Here is a 19,350-nt window from a genome sequence, read left to right as displayed (position 1 = left end):
TTCATGTTACAAACATGCTAACAGCATGCTAATTCATGTTTGAATCATGTTAACAACATGCTAATCCATGCTAGAAACATGCTAACAGCATGCTAATTCATGTTGGAATCATGCTAATCAATTTTATACATGCTAACAACATGCTAATTCATGCTAGAATCCTTATAACAACATGCTAATTCATGCTAGAAACATGCTAACAGCATGCTAGTTCATTCTACAATCATTATAACAGGCTAAATCCTGTTAGTAACATGCTAACAACATGCTAATTCATGTTTGAATCATGCTAACAACATGCTAATCAATTTTAGACATGTGAACAACATGCTAATTCATGCTAGAATCTTGCTATAAACATGCTAATCCATGTTATAAAAATGCTAACTCATGTTAAAATCATGCAAACAACATGCTAATTTGTGTTAGAAACATGCTAATTCATGTTGGAATGATGCTAACAACATGCTAATTCATGCTAGAAACATGCTAATTCATGCTAGAAACATGCTAATTCGTGCTAGAATCATGCTATTACCAACCACAGACACAGGGTTCAACTTTAAAGCTTTTTACTGGCTTGTTTCAGTCTTTAAAGTGGTTACATTGTTGACTGCAGAGATCTTAAACGTTCTTAGGCATCTAGGCAACCTTATACTGTTTCAAAATAAATAAACTACTTTCAACAGGCTTTCTCAAGCCACCATAAAGTTTGACCTCAAACTTTAACATCTAGTTACTAGGGTTGTCACGATACTGGAATTCGATAGCAATCAGTACTGGAATTTTAAAAGCATCCATTTCCCGTGAACATTTGGACGCTGTTGAGCACGTTCTTAAACAGCACTGATTAGTCACTGTGTTCACATGCTCAACAGAAATGACTGTGATTGGCTGTGAAGGCCAGCGGTTTAAAACGCCCCAGTGTGACTGCTCCTGTGATTAAACTCAGTAAACAGCGGTGAGTTTGTTGAACCGATGACCTTCACAGCCAATCACAGTCATTTCTGTTGAGCATGTGAACACAATGGCAAATCAGCGCTGTTTAAGAACGTGTTTAAAACTTCAGTACCGATTGGTATCGAATTCCAGTATCATGACAACACTACTAGTTACTATAGTCATCATTTAAAATGCAGTAAATGGTGAAACATTGCTTTATCTTCACTGATCTCTTGTTACAAAAACTGCAGTTTTTTACATTTGAGCCACATCTCAAAACTATCAGATCTTCAAATTATATATAATTATCCATGTGCTCTTGATGCATCATCAGGGTCATAACATTTCAGGACTATCGTGTCATTTAAAAAGTTCTATTATTACAGACATTGCAAGGGATTTTTTGGTTTGTTGCTTTACATTTTTAATATAATTATTATTTTTATAATTATTTTAGTTTTTTTTCACCTTTATTTGATAGGACAGTAGAAAGTATTGACAGGAAAGCATGGGGAGCATAGGACCGCTAGTGAGCACCGGAGTGCATATGTCGATGCACAAACCACTACACCACTGGCACCGACTTTTATAATTATTTTTTAGGGGTTTTTAACCTTTAATGGATAGAATAGTGCAGAGAATTGACAGGAAATAGTTGGGAGTAGAGAGAGTGGAAGGATCGGCAAAAGACCTCGAGCTGGGAATCGAACTCAGGTCCATGGTGCTATATGTTGGCGCACTAGGCTATTGGCGCTTTACATTTTTGTTTCCATTTATCAAAATGTAACTCTTTTTATATCGTATTTTTCATTATCGCATATATTTTTAATAATTGATCTATTTTTCAGCTCAATTTTACCCCTTTTATGCTCATCAATTGGCAGTCACTTCAATCAAATCCAGTCCTCATGTCAGGATAATATCCATTTGAATAGTTTGTAAAGGAGAACATTCACAGCCATACAAACAGCAATAATTTTTAAATGAGGTAAATTGTTCATCGCTGCTCTTATAGATGCTATTAAATTAATGAATAAATTATGTTCATTCTAAATATTATGCTATTATTTTAACATACGATTTTAATATGTTAGCACAACAGCAGCCTGCCTTAATGTTCATTAAATCTCATGTAAATTCAGCTTTTAGTCAGTAAGAAGTAAAATCAGGAAATTGGATATTTGGTTTTAAGCAGAAACCCTCATCATGTTTCCTTCTGTCAACGTTTAAACCTTCTGTAATTGTAGTGACACAGAAATTAGCCTTAGGGTGTGAGAAAACATAGACAAAGTTGATCCTCTTAAGACCCAAGCTGTTTTTTTACACGCATTTTTATTTCTCTTTGCTATTTGGGCTTATTGGAAGCTAATCAGAATAAAACCTAAGTATCATCCTTTGATATGATGAACTGTTAGAGAAAAATGATGTCCATATATGTAGACTCGTGGTCTGAATTTACATAAAACACTTTTTACTGACTGTTTTTAATGCATATATACAACAGAGTTTTTTTAACATGTTTTGACTATCAGAGAGTAAAAACAAAATGTTTTTCCCCATTTTAGACAGTTAAAAATAGTGTTTGGGACATGTCATATGCTGCAAAACAGTTGCAGGATGACACTGTATGTCTGTAGCAACATTTAAAACATTCAAAGTATTTTAAATAGCCACTTAAGAGCTAAAATGTGGCCACTAAGCCCTCGGAGGTTAAACTAATGTGAATAACTGAGCTTCTACAACAGTATGAAACCAAATATTCACTTAGTTTTATGTACAAATGTTTTTATGTTGACATTTTATGAATCGCCAAGAACCATAAAGAGCTTCTTTAATGCTCTGCGGAAGAAAAAACACAGTGTTGGGTGTAGAAAAAATCTGTGAATTGACATTTTTCTGTCATTTTGACCTGTATTAGCTTGATCTTTCCTCCAAAAACCTTGAACAAAGTCTTTTAATTAACAAGTGATATATTATCTGATGTATTGTTGTAGATTATGGTACGGTTCCGCTAGAAATTTCACACAAGTAGCCACTTTCACTTAAAAGACGAAGACGTGTTGATGTCACTTTTAAATTTCTGCACAAAAACTCAGTGACAGGATAAAATTAGTCAATTATTTAATCTAATATTTTAGTAACACTTTAAAATAAGGGTCCATTAGTTACGTATTTACTAGCATGAACAATACGTGTACAGCATTAATTAATAATCATAGTTCAACATTAACTAATGCATTATTAACATCCAAAAAGTGCTTAACATTAGTTAACGCACTGTGAGTTGACCATGACTGTTACACGACATTGTATTTATGAATGACTATGTATTTTCAATAACTTCATGTTAACAAAGATGAATCAATACTTTAATAAATGTATTGTTCATTATTGTTTATGTTAGAATAACTATTAAAGTGGTAGCAATACTGCGTTAACGTTTAAATTCGTTTATTAAAAGTATCAAAATAAAAACATCAGTTTTTTGCCTTCGACATTTTTCGCATAAATTGAAGATATAATACATAATATTGTTTTAAGCTGACGTCATTTGTGTTGTATTTATACGACCAATGTAGCTTGTCAAATGTAAATTAGCGCTATGCCAATAAAACGGCATCGTTTTTTATTGATTGTACACTGTTGTCAATAACATTACAATGCATTAACGTTTACATTCGTTAATTAAAAGTATCAAAATAAATAAATCGCCACGTGATTTCGACTGAAAAACATCAGTTGATTTTTTTGCCTTTGACATTTTTCGCATAAATAGAAGATATAATACATTATATTGTTTTAAGCTGACGTCGTTTGTGTTGTATTTATACGACCAATGTAGCTTGTTAAATGTAAATTAGCGCTATGCTAATAAAACGGCATCGTTTTTTATTGATTGTACACCGTTGTCAATAACAATATAAAAAAATGTTTGGTAAGAAGCGCTATAGCTTTATTGAAATGTGTCTGCTGAACGCGCCTTAGGGCTATTTCCAATCAAGCTTTTGTTTCGAATCAGTGATTCGGAGCATCAAATTGGCAGTCACGTAATTTCAATAAACAAGGCTTCGTTACGTCATTAACGTTTCAGTAAAATTAACTAATGCATTATTAACATCCAAAAAGTGCTTAACATTAGTTAACGCACTGTGAGTTGACCGTGACTGTTACACGACATTGTATTTATGAATGACTATGTATTTTCATTAACTTCATGTTAACAAAGATGAATAAATACTTTAATAAATGTATTGTTCATTATTGTTTATGTTAGAATAACTATTAAAGTGTTAGCAATACTGCGTTAACGTTTAAATTCGTTAATTAAAAGAATCAAAATAAATAAATCGCCACGTGATTTCATAATATTGTTTTAAGCTGACGTCGTTTGTGTTGTATTTATACGACCAATGTAACTTGTTAAATGTTAATTAGCGCTATGCCAATAAAACGGCATCGTTTTTTATTGATTGTACACCGTTGTCAATAACAATACAATGCATTAACGTTTAAATTCGTTAATTAAAATGATCAAAATAAATAAATCGCCACGTGATTTCGACTGAAAAACATCAGTTGATTTTTTTGCCTTAGACATTTTTCGCATAAATAGAAGATATAATACATAATATTGTTTTAAGCTGACGTCGTTTGTGTTGTATTTATCCGACCAATGTAGTTTGTTAAATGTAAATTAGCGCTATGCCAATAAAACGGCATCTGTATTTATTGATTGTACACTGTTGTCAATAACAATACAATGCATTAACGTTTAAATTCGTTAATTAAAAGTATCAAAATAAATAAATTGCCACGTGATTTCGACTGAAAAACATCAGTTGATTTTTTTGCCTTTGACATTTTTCGCATAAATAGAAGATATAATACATAATATTGTTTTAAGCTGACGTCGTTTGTGTTGTATTTATACGACCAATGTAGCTTGTTAAATGTAAATTAGCGCTATGCCAATAAAACGGCATCTGTATTTATTGATTGTACACTGTTGTCAATAACAATACAATGCATTAACGTTTAAATTCGTTAATTAAAAGTATCAAAATAAATAAATCGCCCCGTGATTTCGACTGAAAAACATCAGTTGATTTTTTTGCCTTTGACATTTTTCGCATAAATGGAAGATATAATACATAATATTGTTTTAAGATGACGTCGTTTGTGTTGTATTTATACGACCAATGTAGCTTGTTAAATGTAAATTAGCGCTATGCTAATAAAACGGCATCGTTTTTTATTGATTGTACACCGATGTCAATAACAATAAAAAAAATGTTCGGTATGAAGCGCTATAGTTTTATTGAAATGTGTCTGCTGAACGCGCCTTAGGGCTATTTCCAATCAAGCTTTTGTTTCGAATCAGTGATTCGGAGCATCAAATTGGCAGTCACGTAATTTCAATAAACGAGGCTTCGTTACGTCATTAACGTTTCAGTAAAATCAACATAAATCAGATGAATTAATTCTATGTGCCCTCAGTCGTAAATCCCTGATCTCGGGTCAGTTTTACGAGTTTGTTGATGTTTTAACAAGACATCTGGGAAATTAAATGAAAGTTTTCTTGTTGGACTGTTTAGCAGAGCCCACCATGAAACAAACTAGGGCTGGGCTGATAAAACAGTATTTGTATTTGATGGAACACCATTGTCAGTATCGATAAAAAAAGTTTGGTATGTAGTTTTGGTATAAAGCGCTATAGTTTTATTAAAATGTGTCTGCTGAAGGGATGCCAATAAGCTTAGGGTTATTTCCAATCAAGGCGCACGGCTTGCGTGCGAATAGTGACGCGCTTGCATTTTCCAGGCGCCACTAGTTTAAAACATTCTCAACCACATGCTGCACACTATTTAACGTGCTTTTTGACGCAATATGTAATCGGACTCGAGTTGAGTCACGGTTTTAAAGCCACTAAAATTTTCCTAAGGGATAACGTTCCTAAGGGATATGTTAGGCTTAATGAGTTTTTTGATGTGTTGCAAAGAAACTTGTACTTTTGAAACTAATAAAGAGAGCAGAGGTCAATGATTTATTTGAATTATTTAGCCTGACATGTTTACTGCTCCAAAATATGATAAATGTTTCCTAAAATAAAATGTATTTTGTTCAGTGGGGGAAAAGTTTTTGTTTTTTTATCCAGAACTTATTTTAGAGCAGTAATTACAATACCGTGAAACTGTGATATTTTTATCCAAGGTTATCATACCATCAGAAACGTATACCGGCCCATGCCTACACGGGTCAGAATAACAACGTATGTTGTTATTCTGACCCGTGTAGGCATGGGCCGGTATACGTTTCTGATGGTATGATAACCTTGAATAAAAACCTTGGAAAATGAGTGCCGTGGCTAGCAGCAGTGAGATTGTAAGGATGTGGAATTCTTTTCTTGTGCATCCAGCCACTAGCTCCCCATCTGAAAGAGTTTTTAGCACAGGGGTAATGTAGTCATTCAACTTAACCATTTGTAATGTTCAGCATGTATTTGAATAATGATGGTCGATTCCTTTACTTGAAAGCTCAGATTTGATTATCATTAGTTTTGTTGACAGAGTTTGAGGTTTACTGTATAATTAATATTGACACCTCACATGTTGATCTACCTTAAAGTTTGCTTTGATTGTTCAACGTTCACACTTTACCATTGCACACAATTTTTAACATTTTATTCATCAAGTTTAAGAGTGTCTTTAACACGCATGTTTATTTTATTATAAGCCATAAGAGACCCCTGCTGAAAAATCCAGCTTAAACCAGCCTAGGCTGGTTGGCTGGTTTTAGCTGGTTGACCAGCCTGGTTTTAGAGGGGTTTTGGCCATTTCCAGCCTGGTGCTAGCTGGTCAGGCTGGAAAATGACCAGCTAAATCCAGCTAAAACCAGCTTGACCAGCCTTGTTTAAGCAGGACATAGCTGGTTTTGGCTGGGCTCCCAGGCTGGCTAGGCTGGTCAAGCTGGTTTTAGCTGGTCATTTTCCAACCTGACCAGCTAAGACCTGGCTGGAAATGGCTGGAAACCAGCCTGGAAGTGGCCAAAACCCCTCTAAAACCAGGCTGGTTAACCAGCTAAAACCAGCCAACCAGCCTAGGCTGGTTTAAGCAGTTTTTTCAGTAGGGACAGGATATTGGTAATGCTGGTAAATAAAAACAAAGTGGTTAAATAAATGTAAAAGAAAACGAATATTCCTAAATAGAAAAAAGTAGAAAATATTCAATAATTATCGATATCGAATGATATGAAACATAATATTGTGATTTTATTTTATTTTTTTGCTGTATCGCCCAGCCCTAATGTAAATATAGGCCTATCTAAGTCATCTTAAACCATCTTTACCTGATAGACCAGTTTCAACGCCTCCATAACAGAACACTGAATTAATATGACTTATTTTAAAGCTGGGATTTTATCTGTATAAACTCTACACTTATATGTTTAATGATGATGGAGTTGTAGTCCTTTATGTGTTTATATCCCCTATGGGAAGACACCATGACAACGTGTTTACCGTGAACGCGTATCATGGAGATCATAACCATGGTTATCTTTACATTAGGCTAATGTTACTTAAAGCAACAGCAATTTTCTTTTCTTTTTTTTTGTAGAATTTATACATATATGTATATATGATTACAGCAAAATAAGCTCTTGTTTCTTGTTCTCTCTGCAGTCACAATGAATTAGACTAACTTTGAAACCGGTAAAGCAAGTTTGACTAGCTGACACACCTAGCAAAGCTCAACCTGAGAACACATACGTTAATTTATGATGTATTAAGGTAGTTTAACAAGAGTTAAACACGGGAATTTAGGAAAATATCACCCTTGTGAATCATCTGGTCATTTTTAAAAGACTTTAAAAGGTGTTTAATATATTTTATTAACTTAAATTAAAGCAAATTTAATCCAAAAATGAAGCTATCATCGACTTAAACAAATACTGACCGCGTAATCCGTACAGCATCACACCAATTACTGATCCAAACTGTTCATTTATGCAAATATTTGATCAAACAAATTAGTTACCTGCTGCTGTCCTGCTTGCTGTTTCTCCATCATCGAGTCCCGTCGAAATGAATGAGACTTTGCCCTCAGGTATATGTATATGCCCACAACTCACAGTGCTGTATGTATGTACACCCACACACACACATACACACGCGCGCACTCGCAGGAACATATGTAGTAGCCTGCCCTCATTTGCATATATTTACATATGCCGGCAAACTTCAGGAAGGAACATCCGGGATATTTCGTGTCACAAAAAATAAGTTAAAACTACTAAAGTCAAATTATCCTTGTAGTATTTTAATCACGTGTTTACAATCAGTCAGTGGATTATGACCTCCTAAAGAAAAGCTCCCATTTATTTATAAATGATCAAACAATTCTGAAATTACACACAAGTTAAACCATCTAATACTTGAAATGTCTAACAATTGCTGATTTTCTATTTAGCGTGATTTGGAAAACATCTGAAAATTAAAATAAACAATAAAAAAACCTTCACGCAGCAATGAAACAATACTACTAATAAAGATGAGTGTGTTATTTAATTATTTAGTAGAAAATAAAACCAGAACATACAATGATTGTCAACAGACCAGGCAAATGTACTGGGAAAAAAATAATGCTTTACAGCAGAAATACGGGTGTTTACAGCTTGGTACAACAATGGTTTTGGTTTTGGTACAACAAGAGTTGAAGATGAGTGTATTATTCAAATACAAAATTATAGTGTTTTTTGCATCATAATAATTTCAAATAAAACACCTGGAATTTTATAATAGAAAAATATTTGTAACAAAGCACTTGAGTGGTAAAACTGGTCAGACTGGTTATCCTCAAGGCGTAACATTTCACCGCCCCTAAACATGTCATCACAAAGCGAAATGTGGCTTTCAAGGCAACCTCCCGGGAAAACTGCAATTCATTGGTTGGCTGCTAGGGGGTGTCTCCAGAAACTAACAAATCCTCATAGACTGCCATGTTAAAATGGTCAGCTTTACAGCAGAAATACAGGTGTTTACAGCCTGGTACAACAGCGGTTTTGGTGTTTATAGCTAATATTAACTTTCATGACAACTGTAAAAAGGGTGATTTTTTTTATAACTCATCTGTTTAATTTATATTAAGCCTTAATATTCTACCTGATTAAAGGTGTGGCTGGTTGATTGACAGGTATCTGCAGCTCGCCATCAAGTCAACTCAGCTGATTCCAGTGGCTGAACTAAATAATCAAAAACCTTGACACAGCAAAAAAAAAAAAAAAAAAAAAAAAAAAAAAAAAAAGAGTTGAAGATGAGTGTATTGTTCAATTATTTACCAGTAAATAAATTTAGAACAAACGATGATTATCAACAGATCAGGCAAATGTAATGAAAAAAGTTAAAAATACACCAATGAAGTGTAATCATAATCAAACAACAAAAGAAATAAATATGAACCCTTGTCTTTTTCATGTCTCTTTATGAACTGAAAAAACACTAATAAACAAAATTATAATGTTTTTTGCATCATATTAATTTCAAATAAAACACTTGGAATTTTTATAATACAAAAAATTTAGTAACAAAGGGGGTGAGAGGTAAAACTGGTCAGACTGGTTATCCCCGAGGCCTTTAACATTTCACCCCTAAACGTGTCGTCACAAAGCCAAATGTAGCTTTCAAGGCAACCTCCCGGGAAAACCAATAGCAAAGCAACTGAAACTGCAATTCATCGACTGGCCGCTAGGGGGTGTATCCAGAAACTAACCAATCCTCATAGACTGCCATGTTAAAATGGTCAGCTTTACAGCAGAAATGCAGGTGTTTACAGCCTGGTACAACAAATGATTTTGGTGTTTATAGCTAATATTAACTTTCATGACAACTGTGAAGAGGTGATTTTTTTCCGTTTAACTCATCCGTTTAATTTATCTTAAGCCTTAATATTATGCATATTTAAGGGCATAGCAAAGTATCTCCTGCTCGCCGTCACGTCACATTTGGCATACACATTTCGTATTTATGGTTTATTTTTATGTGGCTTTACACAATCTATTGCTTTGTGGGATTATTTCTTACAAATATCAGATAATATGGCATGCCATGCACTTAATTGTGCTTACAGACCATTCAAGCCTGAACTCAAAACTCACACAGACTGGCGACATCTGCTGTCAAAACAGAATAAGTGCACCTAAAGATGAACAAAAAAAAAAAGAAAAGAAAAAAATGACATACCAAACCAAACGCAAACGTTTTCACAAAAGTGTAACCATTTACATAAATACATATATAGAATATAAATACCAAGAACAGGCCCATAGCCAGCCTGGTGAAAGGGGTGGTTCTTTTTTCTCAAAAAGTGGACGTTTTTGCAGCTATTCACCTCATTTTCTATTCAACTACGAAGTGAAGTATTTATAGTTTAAATACTGCATTTTAGTGGCATTTTAAGCACTGTTTATTTCTGGATTAGCTTGTCGGGTACGGTGGCCGCACTTTATGATAAAACCAAAAATATTTCCTAAAGATTTAGAATAAAGGAATATGATATATATATATATATATATATATATATATATATATATATATATATATATATATATATATATATATATATATGTATTATTTTATCATGTATCATTAGAAAAAAGATAAAGGAATCTGCTAAAGTTTTCAATTAAAAACTGCCTATTAAGGCAAAGTAGCCTACTTTCATTTATTAAGCAAATAAAAAACTGGCCAGCACATTCAACTTTCCTCAGTCAGAATTTGGCCACTTGAATAATTAATAAATTATACATGATAATAATAATAATAAGAAGAAGAATAATAATAATGTAGAGCTTCACAATTATTCTAGCCTCTCTTGTAAAAATTAAAAACATTTGAAAATTAATGGACAATAACAATAGCCTAATCAGAATTAAAATGACCTTTTATATGCGTCAAAACTTACTTTTGGTGCATCACACCTTTTTATTTGTCATTTTTTTCATTAAAGAATAAGGTCCAAAATTGAAAGTTATTTGTAAAATGTTTTCCCGATTTAACAACAATACAGCTGGGTCAGTGGAGTGATGACGTCACTTACGTCAGATTCTTCTCTGTCGTAAAGCCCTCTTCGGGACAATTTATGATAGCTGTCAAAATAGGACAAATTCTGGACCTTTGTCAGTGGGGGCTGGGTTTTTCGAACCGCCCGAACTCCTCCTGACTACGGATGGAGGTTTATTTAAAATGTGCTTTATTAAATTGTTCTCGTTTTGTCCGTTAGAATGAATCACGCTGAAAAAAGTGTTGCATGCAAAACTGTTGCAAACAATTGATTTGTGTTGAATTTAAAGAGCCCATATTATACATAAAATAGGGTCATATTTAGGTTGTAAGGGTCTCCAACAACAGTCTAATATGCATGCAAGGTCAAAAAACACTTTGATGGTCTTATAATCTGCATTTATTTTGGTCTAATTATCCCAGCGACTCCCATATGAATCGTTCAGCGATTCATTTGTTCCCAAACCCCTCCTCAGCGCGAAGCTAATCTGCGCTGATTGGACCGATGACAGCCTGCTGCGATTGGTCGACACTGACAAGGCTTCAGCGTGAGACAGAGTGAAATGCCCAGCAGATAATCAACAATATAAAAGTAGTCACAGTGCATACACGCTTCATAGTAGATTTTGGCTGCCAGTGGGTGAATGTAAACACAGACGATGGACTAGAAAATACTGACGGCTAACTATTTTATTGAGCAAAAAGTCCAAGAACTGGCGAGGAGATCTCCTAGCCCATCACAGTCTACCTGCTCTTTTCACACACACACGCACACACACACACACACACACAGGGCCGGCGCGTCCATAGAGGAGACTTAGGGCGGCAGAATAGAGCGGGCGCGGCGCTCAGTTATATCCGGGAATCGCTCCGTTATATCCGCGGCGCTCAGTTATATCCGGGAATCGCTCCGTTATATCCGCGGCGCTCAGTTATATCCGGGAATCGCTCCGTTATATCCGCGGCGCTCAGTTATATCCAACCCCCCACAGCGTGACTTCATTCGACCGGTGTCTCTCTCTGTGTGTGTGTGTGTGTTGCTTTTTTCTGTTAGTGGGCGGGGCCGCAGGTTTCAAATCTCCCGGGTTTGCGGCGCAACTACTTGTGTTTTGTAGCTGCGTCATCACGAAACACCTAAGGACTCGTTATCAAGACGACTCGTTTGAAGCACTATGAGTCGACTCTTTTATAGATGAATCAATAGTTTTAAACACTGTACACTTACAGATTTAAGCCTTAGCTGGATATTTCACTTCACTTAGAGCTGTGTTACACACTACAGGGAAGGGCATTTTCAAAAACCCATAATATGGGCTCTTTAAACAAACAAATTAAATTTAAGAATGTTCAACTTAATTTGTTTGTTTAAATTCAACACAAATAAACTGTTTACAACCACTTAACGTGAAAAATTAAGTAAATCCAAGGAATCATCTTTGAATAATTTTTGTTCAGTGTAGCATGTTTTATTATACTATAGCATAAGTCTTAAAATGAATAAAAATAAACAGTTGGATGAATTTGGGTTAATTTTTCCCTAGTCATCTCAAAATCATCACAAAAAGTGTCCCAATGGACCTGAATTCACCCTACATATCCTTCATTGTAAGACTGACCGGAGATCAGTAGCGTAGACACTCGTGCTGCGTCCCAATTCGCATACTTATACTACGCCCTAAAAGTATGTACATTTTTGTGAAGGAAAAATACATACTTTTGAGTGTGTAAGACAAGAAAGTATGGTAAAGGCTAGATCGGAAGTGCGATATGCACATCAATATATTGCATATTGTTATGACACTGAATAACAATAATTAATATTTATACAGTACTGTGGCGGTTGGGTTTAGGGTTGGGGTGGGAGTAGGCGTTAAATAAAATACAATTTATTGGGTAATTTAATAGATAACATAAATAATACTTGATACATCTACTGTTTTTACAGTACTGTGATGGTTGGGTTTAGGGTTGGGGTGGGAGTAGGCGTTAAATAAAATACAATTTATTGGGTAATTTAATAGATAACATAAATAATACTTGATGAAACTACTGTTTTTACATTACTGTGACGGTTGGGTTTAGGGTTGGGGTGGGGGTAGATGTTAATAAAATACAATGGGAATAAATAATATATAAATAATTCAATAAATAATACTTGTTACCTTCCGGCCGCAACATTATCCGATCCATATACACTAGATTTAGCTTACGGACCGTGAGCATGCGTCAATAGCGCCGCCATATTTGTACAGTGCTCCCAGCGCAAATGTCAACCGCAGTCAAGACACTGTGCCAACGTGAAGACGCTGGACTTTAGCACTGTGTTCTGGTGTAGTAACGTGCAAACAAAGAAAACAAACCACATAGGCAGAACATTTCACAGGTAAGATTTCGGTTTTTATGTTTTTATATGTCATGAACCTTTATGCTAAACAAGTATTGATGATAATACAGTCACTTACTGCTCTGACCATAAGGTCAAGTAGCACCAACTTGCACTAAACACTAGGCTTATGCTAGTTTTGTTGAATAAAATCAGCAAACAATGTAAATGAAATATGACAGCAAGACGCTGCGGTGCTAGAAACACGTCGGCTAAGAGAACGAGTCGTTTATAACAGAGATTCATTCACAAACGAATCACTCCCTCCGTTAGAATGAGAAGTGAAAGCAGGAGAGGAGGGGGGAGTGTGTTTCAGGACACGGATTAGATCAAATTTAACAGGGTGGGTGGATTGTACATTTCCATACACACAAACACACTCTATTTGAATGCCCGTGTGGTCACTCATCCATCAATGTAGAAAAGTGATGTCAAATTATAATAAAAAAAAACATTACGCATAATGACCACAGGGAAACCTCCCGATCATAGATATATGCATATATGTGTATATATATCTGGCTCTGGATGGCCACAGTCCTCCACTGCAGCTTGGTCCCACATTCATTTCAAAGGAGTGCTACCCTGTACTAAAATGGCGGCTCTATTGATGCATTCCTTCCAATTGACAACAATAGGGTAGGTGACATCTAATGTAAATTTCTATGTATCCGATCTAGCAACAACCAAGCTTTTTGCCTACTACTTCCTCGAGGCCTGTCAATCATTCACACATCATCCACATTTCTGTCATATTTTATTCCCTACCTTATTGGAGAAGCAGCAGCAGCAGCAGGTTAATCTCTATGGAACAAAATCAATGCCAAAAGTATTGAATTAAAAAGCTTGTTGAATAGCACAAACTGAAAAAAATAATACACCGTATTAACAAGATCTTGCATTTTAATGACTTGAATTGCAGGGTTTGTATTTTTAGGTCCTGAAATTTAACATAGCTGTTTATTTAAGCTGTGAATAGTTCAACTAAAAATATTTCAAACATGTTTTCGTACTTATAAATTCAATAATTCATTTTCAATTTCCAGGATTCACTTACAAAATATTCAATACCCTTTAAAAATACGATGTATAATATTCAAAAGGTAATTTTCAGTTCATTTTATTTCAGTTCAAATATTCGCTTCCATAAATTCAGTGGCTCAAATTCGACTGTTAAAATTCAACATTACATCCGGGAACTGCAGGAAAAGCAATAGATTGCAGATTGAAGATCGCCAGCTGCTTTTCCACCAGCAGGTGGAGATGGAATAATTTAAGATTTTTTACCCAGTAAATAGACGAGAAAAAAGCTAATAAAGGCACAAAAGTAGCATTTAATATTAATATCAGTGTCTTGGACATTATAAGTAATAAAATGAGTATGAGTAAAATAAGTAAATGATCTTTTGGTCATTTATATTTGCCCTTATGTAACAGAAGCCAGTTGGTGATCGCGTAAACCTCACTCCTCGGATTCAGCGACAGACGTTGTTCTGCAGTGCCATTCACAGACTCTTAAATGGGCAGGTGCTCATTTACGCTACATGGTAGGGATGTGGCGGTCGCGGAAATTAGCTAAGTGGGGGTGGTGACGGTCGCGTGATTCTCGCTAAGTGTGTGTGTGTGTGGGGGGGGGTTAATAGGTATGATTAATATAATAATGGAAACACTCTTGTGTTATCATGCTTGGCCAAATGTCACGACTTTTACTTTTCACATTCATAACTATGCACAGGCCCAGATATCATCTGAAACTTCAGAGGTGTTCCCATCAAATATTGGCAGCCATCCAGCATCTCTCAACCAGTATTTGACGTGCGGTGCTGGCTCTGACCGGCCACCAGAGCTCGCGGCCACTCGTTTGCGTTTCTCGTAAGCCGCACAGGTATAAAAAAAACGCCAAATATTTCATTCATTCATCAATTCATTCATTCTCCTTCGGCTTAGTCTATATTTTAGAGGTCGCCAATCATCTTAAATAATAAAGTAAAAAAAAAATAAAATAAAATAATATATATATATATATATATATATATATATATATATATATATATATATATATATATATATATATATATATATATATATATATATATGTTCATAATATAAAAATAAAGGCATGCAGTAAGCCTAGGCTACTAGATAAAAATAAAAACAATTAATCTGGACAAACTAAAGGCACCATGGCAGAACCCCAAAAATTAGAAAAATTAAAGGCAGGCAGAGTGTTATAAAGAAATACTAATTTAGAACTGAAATGACTTATTCAAGCGCAGTAGCCTAAATAAATGTTATAAAATAATAACAATAATAACAATAATAATAATAAAATAATAACAACAACAATAATAATTTAAATAATGAAACTATAGCCTACCCCAATCCTGAAAAAAAGCTGCGTTTAAACAGCACAAACACTTCTAATAACCCCTTAATGCTTATGCCATATATTAGACGGTTCTGTATTAATAACTGAAGACGCTCCTTTAATGCATTTGCTCGCTATGTTAAATTATTTTAAATTACACGTCCCATCCATACCCAACCTTAAATCGTACCTGAACACTGTCTTTATCTAACACTATCTGTCCAACAGTTGCAAGTAAACTGTTTTGTGTGACATTCTCATGAAATCTCTCTGGTTTTGAATTTTGTATGATTATTTTATTTCCTTTCTCTTACGTTTATATTCTTTAGCAGCCAGTCAATATTATACTTTACATCTATGGAAGAATGAGTTAATAAAGATAGAGAATGTAACATCATATTCATCAAAAGATGGTTTATGTGCATTAGAGATGCGCGGTTGGCGGTTTCAGTCGCGGACTCCGCGGATCGGGCGGATGACGTGACGAAAAATAATATTTTAATTAAATTCGGGCGGGTGGCGGGCGGTTGTACCAATCAAATAAAAAAAATATGTATACATTGTTAAATATGATCTGACCATACCTACATCCAAAAAATCGAGCACACTTTGTCTAGTCGAGTCTATGAGCAACAAGTGCTGTGAGCGAGCGCTCCTTCAGTGCAGCAGGGCGCGTTATACAGGCCAGGCGCTCTCGTCTGAATCCTGACACTGTAGATGCTATTTTATTCCTGCATAGTGCCAAGAAAATTCAAACTATACCTAAGGTCAGGCATATTAAACCAATTAGCCTATGTTATCTAGACTACACATAGCCCATGTTTAATATAAACTTTTGAGTTCGGTCAGCTGATAATTTTACGTTCATGTTGGTTTAGCCTGTTCTATTCTAGACATGTTGTGTATTAGTTATTTGGCCTCGCTTTTACGTTCTGAGGCTTAAGGTTATTTTGGCAGAATTTCTTTGTCGCAAGCGTAGTACTTCATTATGCTTCAAGTTTGTGGGGATGATCGTAAGTTCATGGGTTATTGGGGCATAGACTTGTCATACAGGCAATTTAGCCTGGTCAGACTTCATGTTCGCTCAAAGAGGGATGGTATATATATATATATATATATATATATATATATATATATATATATATATATATATATATATATTTGTTAATTGAATTTCTAATTGTGGGGGTGACTGAGCCTATAAAGCTTAACTACGATATGACTTTTTTATTTTATATATTTTTTTCAAATGTTTGCCAAAGCATGCGACTATAGCCTACACTGAAAAAAATCATTTAAAGATGATTCCTTGGATTTACTCAATTTTTTTACGTTAAGTGGTTGTAAACAATTTATTTGGGTTGAATTTAAACAAAAAATTAAGTTGAACATTATTAAATTTAATTTGTTTGTTTAAATTCAACACAAATAAATTGTTTGCAACAGTTTTGCAGACATCATTTTTTTCAGTGTATGCCTACATTAAGATATTTATTTTAATATTTTTTACTGCCTGTTGTTTCTTTTGGCATATAAAATAGGCATCGTCTGATAGAGATATCAATAGAGGTTCATCTGTGTCGCAGAATTGGTGTTGTTTACGATTTCTACAAGCGCAATAACTTCCACAGCAAAAAATAAATAAAAAAATAAATAAAAAAATAGTCGAAAAACTGTGCCCATTAATTAGATGTGCAAGACAAGCAGATAAGTTTTTGGGGTTGCTATGGACAACTACAAATGTGAACATTATTAGGCTATAATGTAAATGACTTATTATTCTATCTATTTGCTAAAAAATAAAGTGAAATAGGCATTTAGTAGTAGGCTAAATAGCAGCATGTTGAAATGATGTGTCAAAATGCGTTTTCTATTAGGCTACTATAAAAAAATGTACAGTACAGTGCGTTTAATTTAGACTATTTATTTTTGTCCCTGTGCGCCGATCGGAGACGGAGTTCACTGCTGATATTCGTGTTGGATATTCTGAGAGCTTTATAGGGTGCTTCTCATTTCTTATTTGTGCATCCTCGTTTCCTTTCCTTGCTTTCTTTCCTCGTGTCTTAGCTCCACCCCTCCGGGATGCGAGGGAAGGACGCAAGGAAAAGACTCGAGGACCAAAGACAGGTCCTCGTATCGTTTAGCGTCACTTCAAAGCGTCGTCAATTAATGCTGGATTTGGCTTGCACGTTTGGATTAACTACATGTCTACATTAAAGTCATTCTCTATTCTTTAATAATCAATAAAGATACATTCATTTAATAATAAAAATGAATAAGCCATTCAAATAAAGAGCCCAATCAGCAGATGGCGGGCGGGTGCGGTTTTAAAAATTGGTCAGAAATATTGGTGCGGATGGATGGCGGACGGATGATGAGTTTTGTGATGCGGTTGCGGATGAAATAAAAGCCCATCCGCGCATCTCTAATGTGCATGTAACGCCACTGGTCCGAGCAGGGCGCGAGCTGGCGATACCGGTATGGGAGACAAATGCTGTGAGGAGATTAAAGATAGTAAAGTCTAGATCAGATATGTTGCCAGCCGGAAGTGCGATATGCACATTAATAAAGCAGCATTTTTTAATGAAACTGTGTAACAATAATTAATATTTTTACAGTACTGTGATGGTTGGGTTTAGGGTTGGGGTGGGAGTAGTTAAAAAATACAATTTATTGGGAAATTTAACAGATAACATAAATAACACTCTGTACAACAACTGTTTTTACGGTACTGTGATGGTTGGGTTTAGGGTTGGGGTTGAGGTATAATAGAAATAATTGTCATTAACTTCCAGCTGCATACGTATCCGATCTAGCAACAACCGGCTAAATATTGCAGAACAACATCTGTCGCTGAATCCGAGGAGTGAGGTTTACGCGATCACCAACTGGCTTCTGTTACATAAGGGCAAATATAAATGACCAAAAGATCATTTACTTATTTTACTCATACTCATTTTATTACTTATAATGTCCAAGACACTGATATTAATATTAAATGCTACTTTTGTGCCTTTATTAGCTTTTTTCTCGTCTATTTACTGGGTAAAAAATCTTAAATTATTCCATCTCCACCTGCTGGTGGAAAAGCAGCTGGCGATCTTCAATCTGCAATCTATTGCTTTTCCTGCAGTTCCCGGATGTAATGTTGAATTTTAACAGTCGAATTTGAGCCACTGAATTTATGGAAGCGAATATTTGAACTGAAATAAAATGAACTGAAAATTACCTTTTGAATATTATACATCGTATTTTTAAAGGGTATTGAATATTTTGTAAGTGAATCCTGGAAATTGAAAATGAATTATTGAATTTATAAGTACGAAAACATGTTTGAAATATTTTTAGTTGAACTATTCACAGCTTAAATAAACAGCTATGTTAAATTTCAGGACCTAAAAATACAAACCCTGCAATTCAAGTCATTAAAATGCAAGATCTTGTTAATACGGTGTATTATTTTTTTCAGTTTGTGCTATTCAACAAGCTTTTTAATTCAATACTTTTGGCATTGATTTTGTTCCATAAATCTCCCATTCACCAGTCTTTCATGCAGAGAAATCTCCTCAGGTGTTTGGATAATTCTGCATTCAGACGTTAATG

The 19,350-nt window shown here is 34.8% G+C and overlaps 1 protein-coding gene across 2 annotated transcripts in view; it reads right to left on the bottom strand.

Annotated features, from left to right (window-relative positions):
* The window catches only part of gfus.2 (GDP-L-fucose synthase, tandem duplicate 2), an 84,977-nt gene that overhangs the window by 24,071 nt on the left and 41,556 nt on the right, over positions 1–19,350 (bottom strand). Inside the window, exon 1 of one of the 2 annotated variants that reach the window (XM_056445617.1) lies at positions 7,977–8,121. The exons of the other annotated variant lie outside the window; for it this stretch is intronic. Coding sequence (XP_056301592.1) covers positions 7,977–8,009 — 33 coding nt within the window. The 5' untranslated portion in view covers positions 8,010–8,121. Of the gene's footprint in view, positions 1–7,976; positions 8,122–19,350 lie in introns of those variants that run through there. 2 annotated transcript variants of the gene reach the window in all.

This window comes from Danio aesculapii, chromosome 20 (assembly GCF_903798145.1).
Source record: "Danio aesculapii chromosome 20, fDanAes4.1, whole genome shotgun sequence".
NCBI lineage: Eukaryota > Metazoa > Chordata > Actinopteri > Cypriniformes > Danionidae > Danio > Danio aesculapii.
This window is presented reverse-complemented; position numbering and strand designations above follow the sequence as displayed.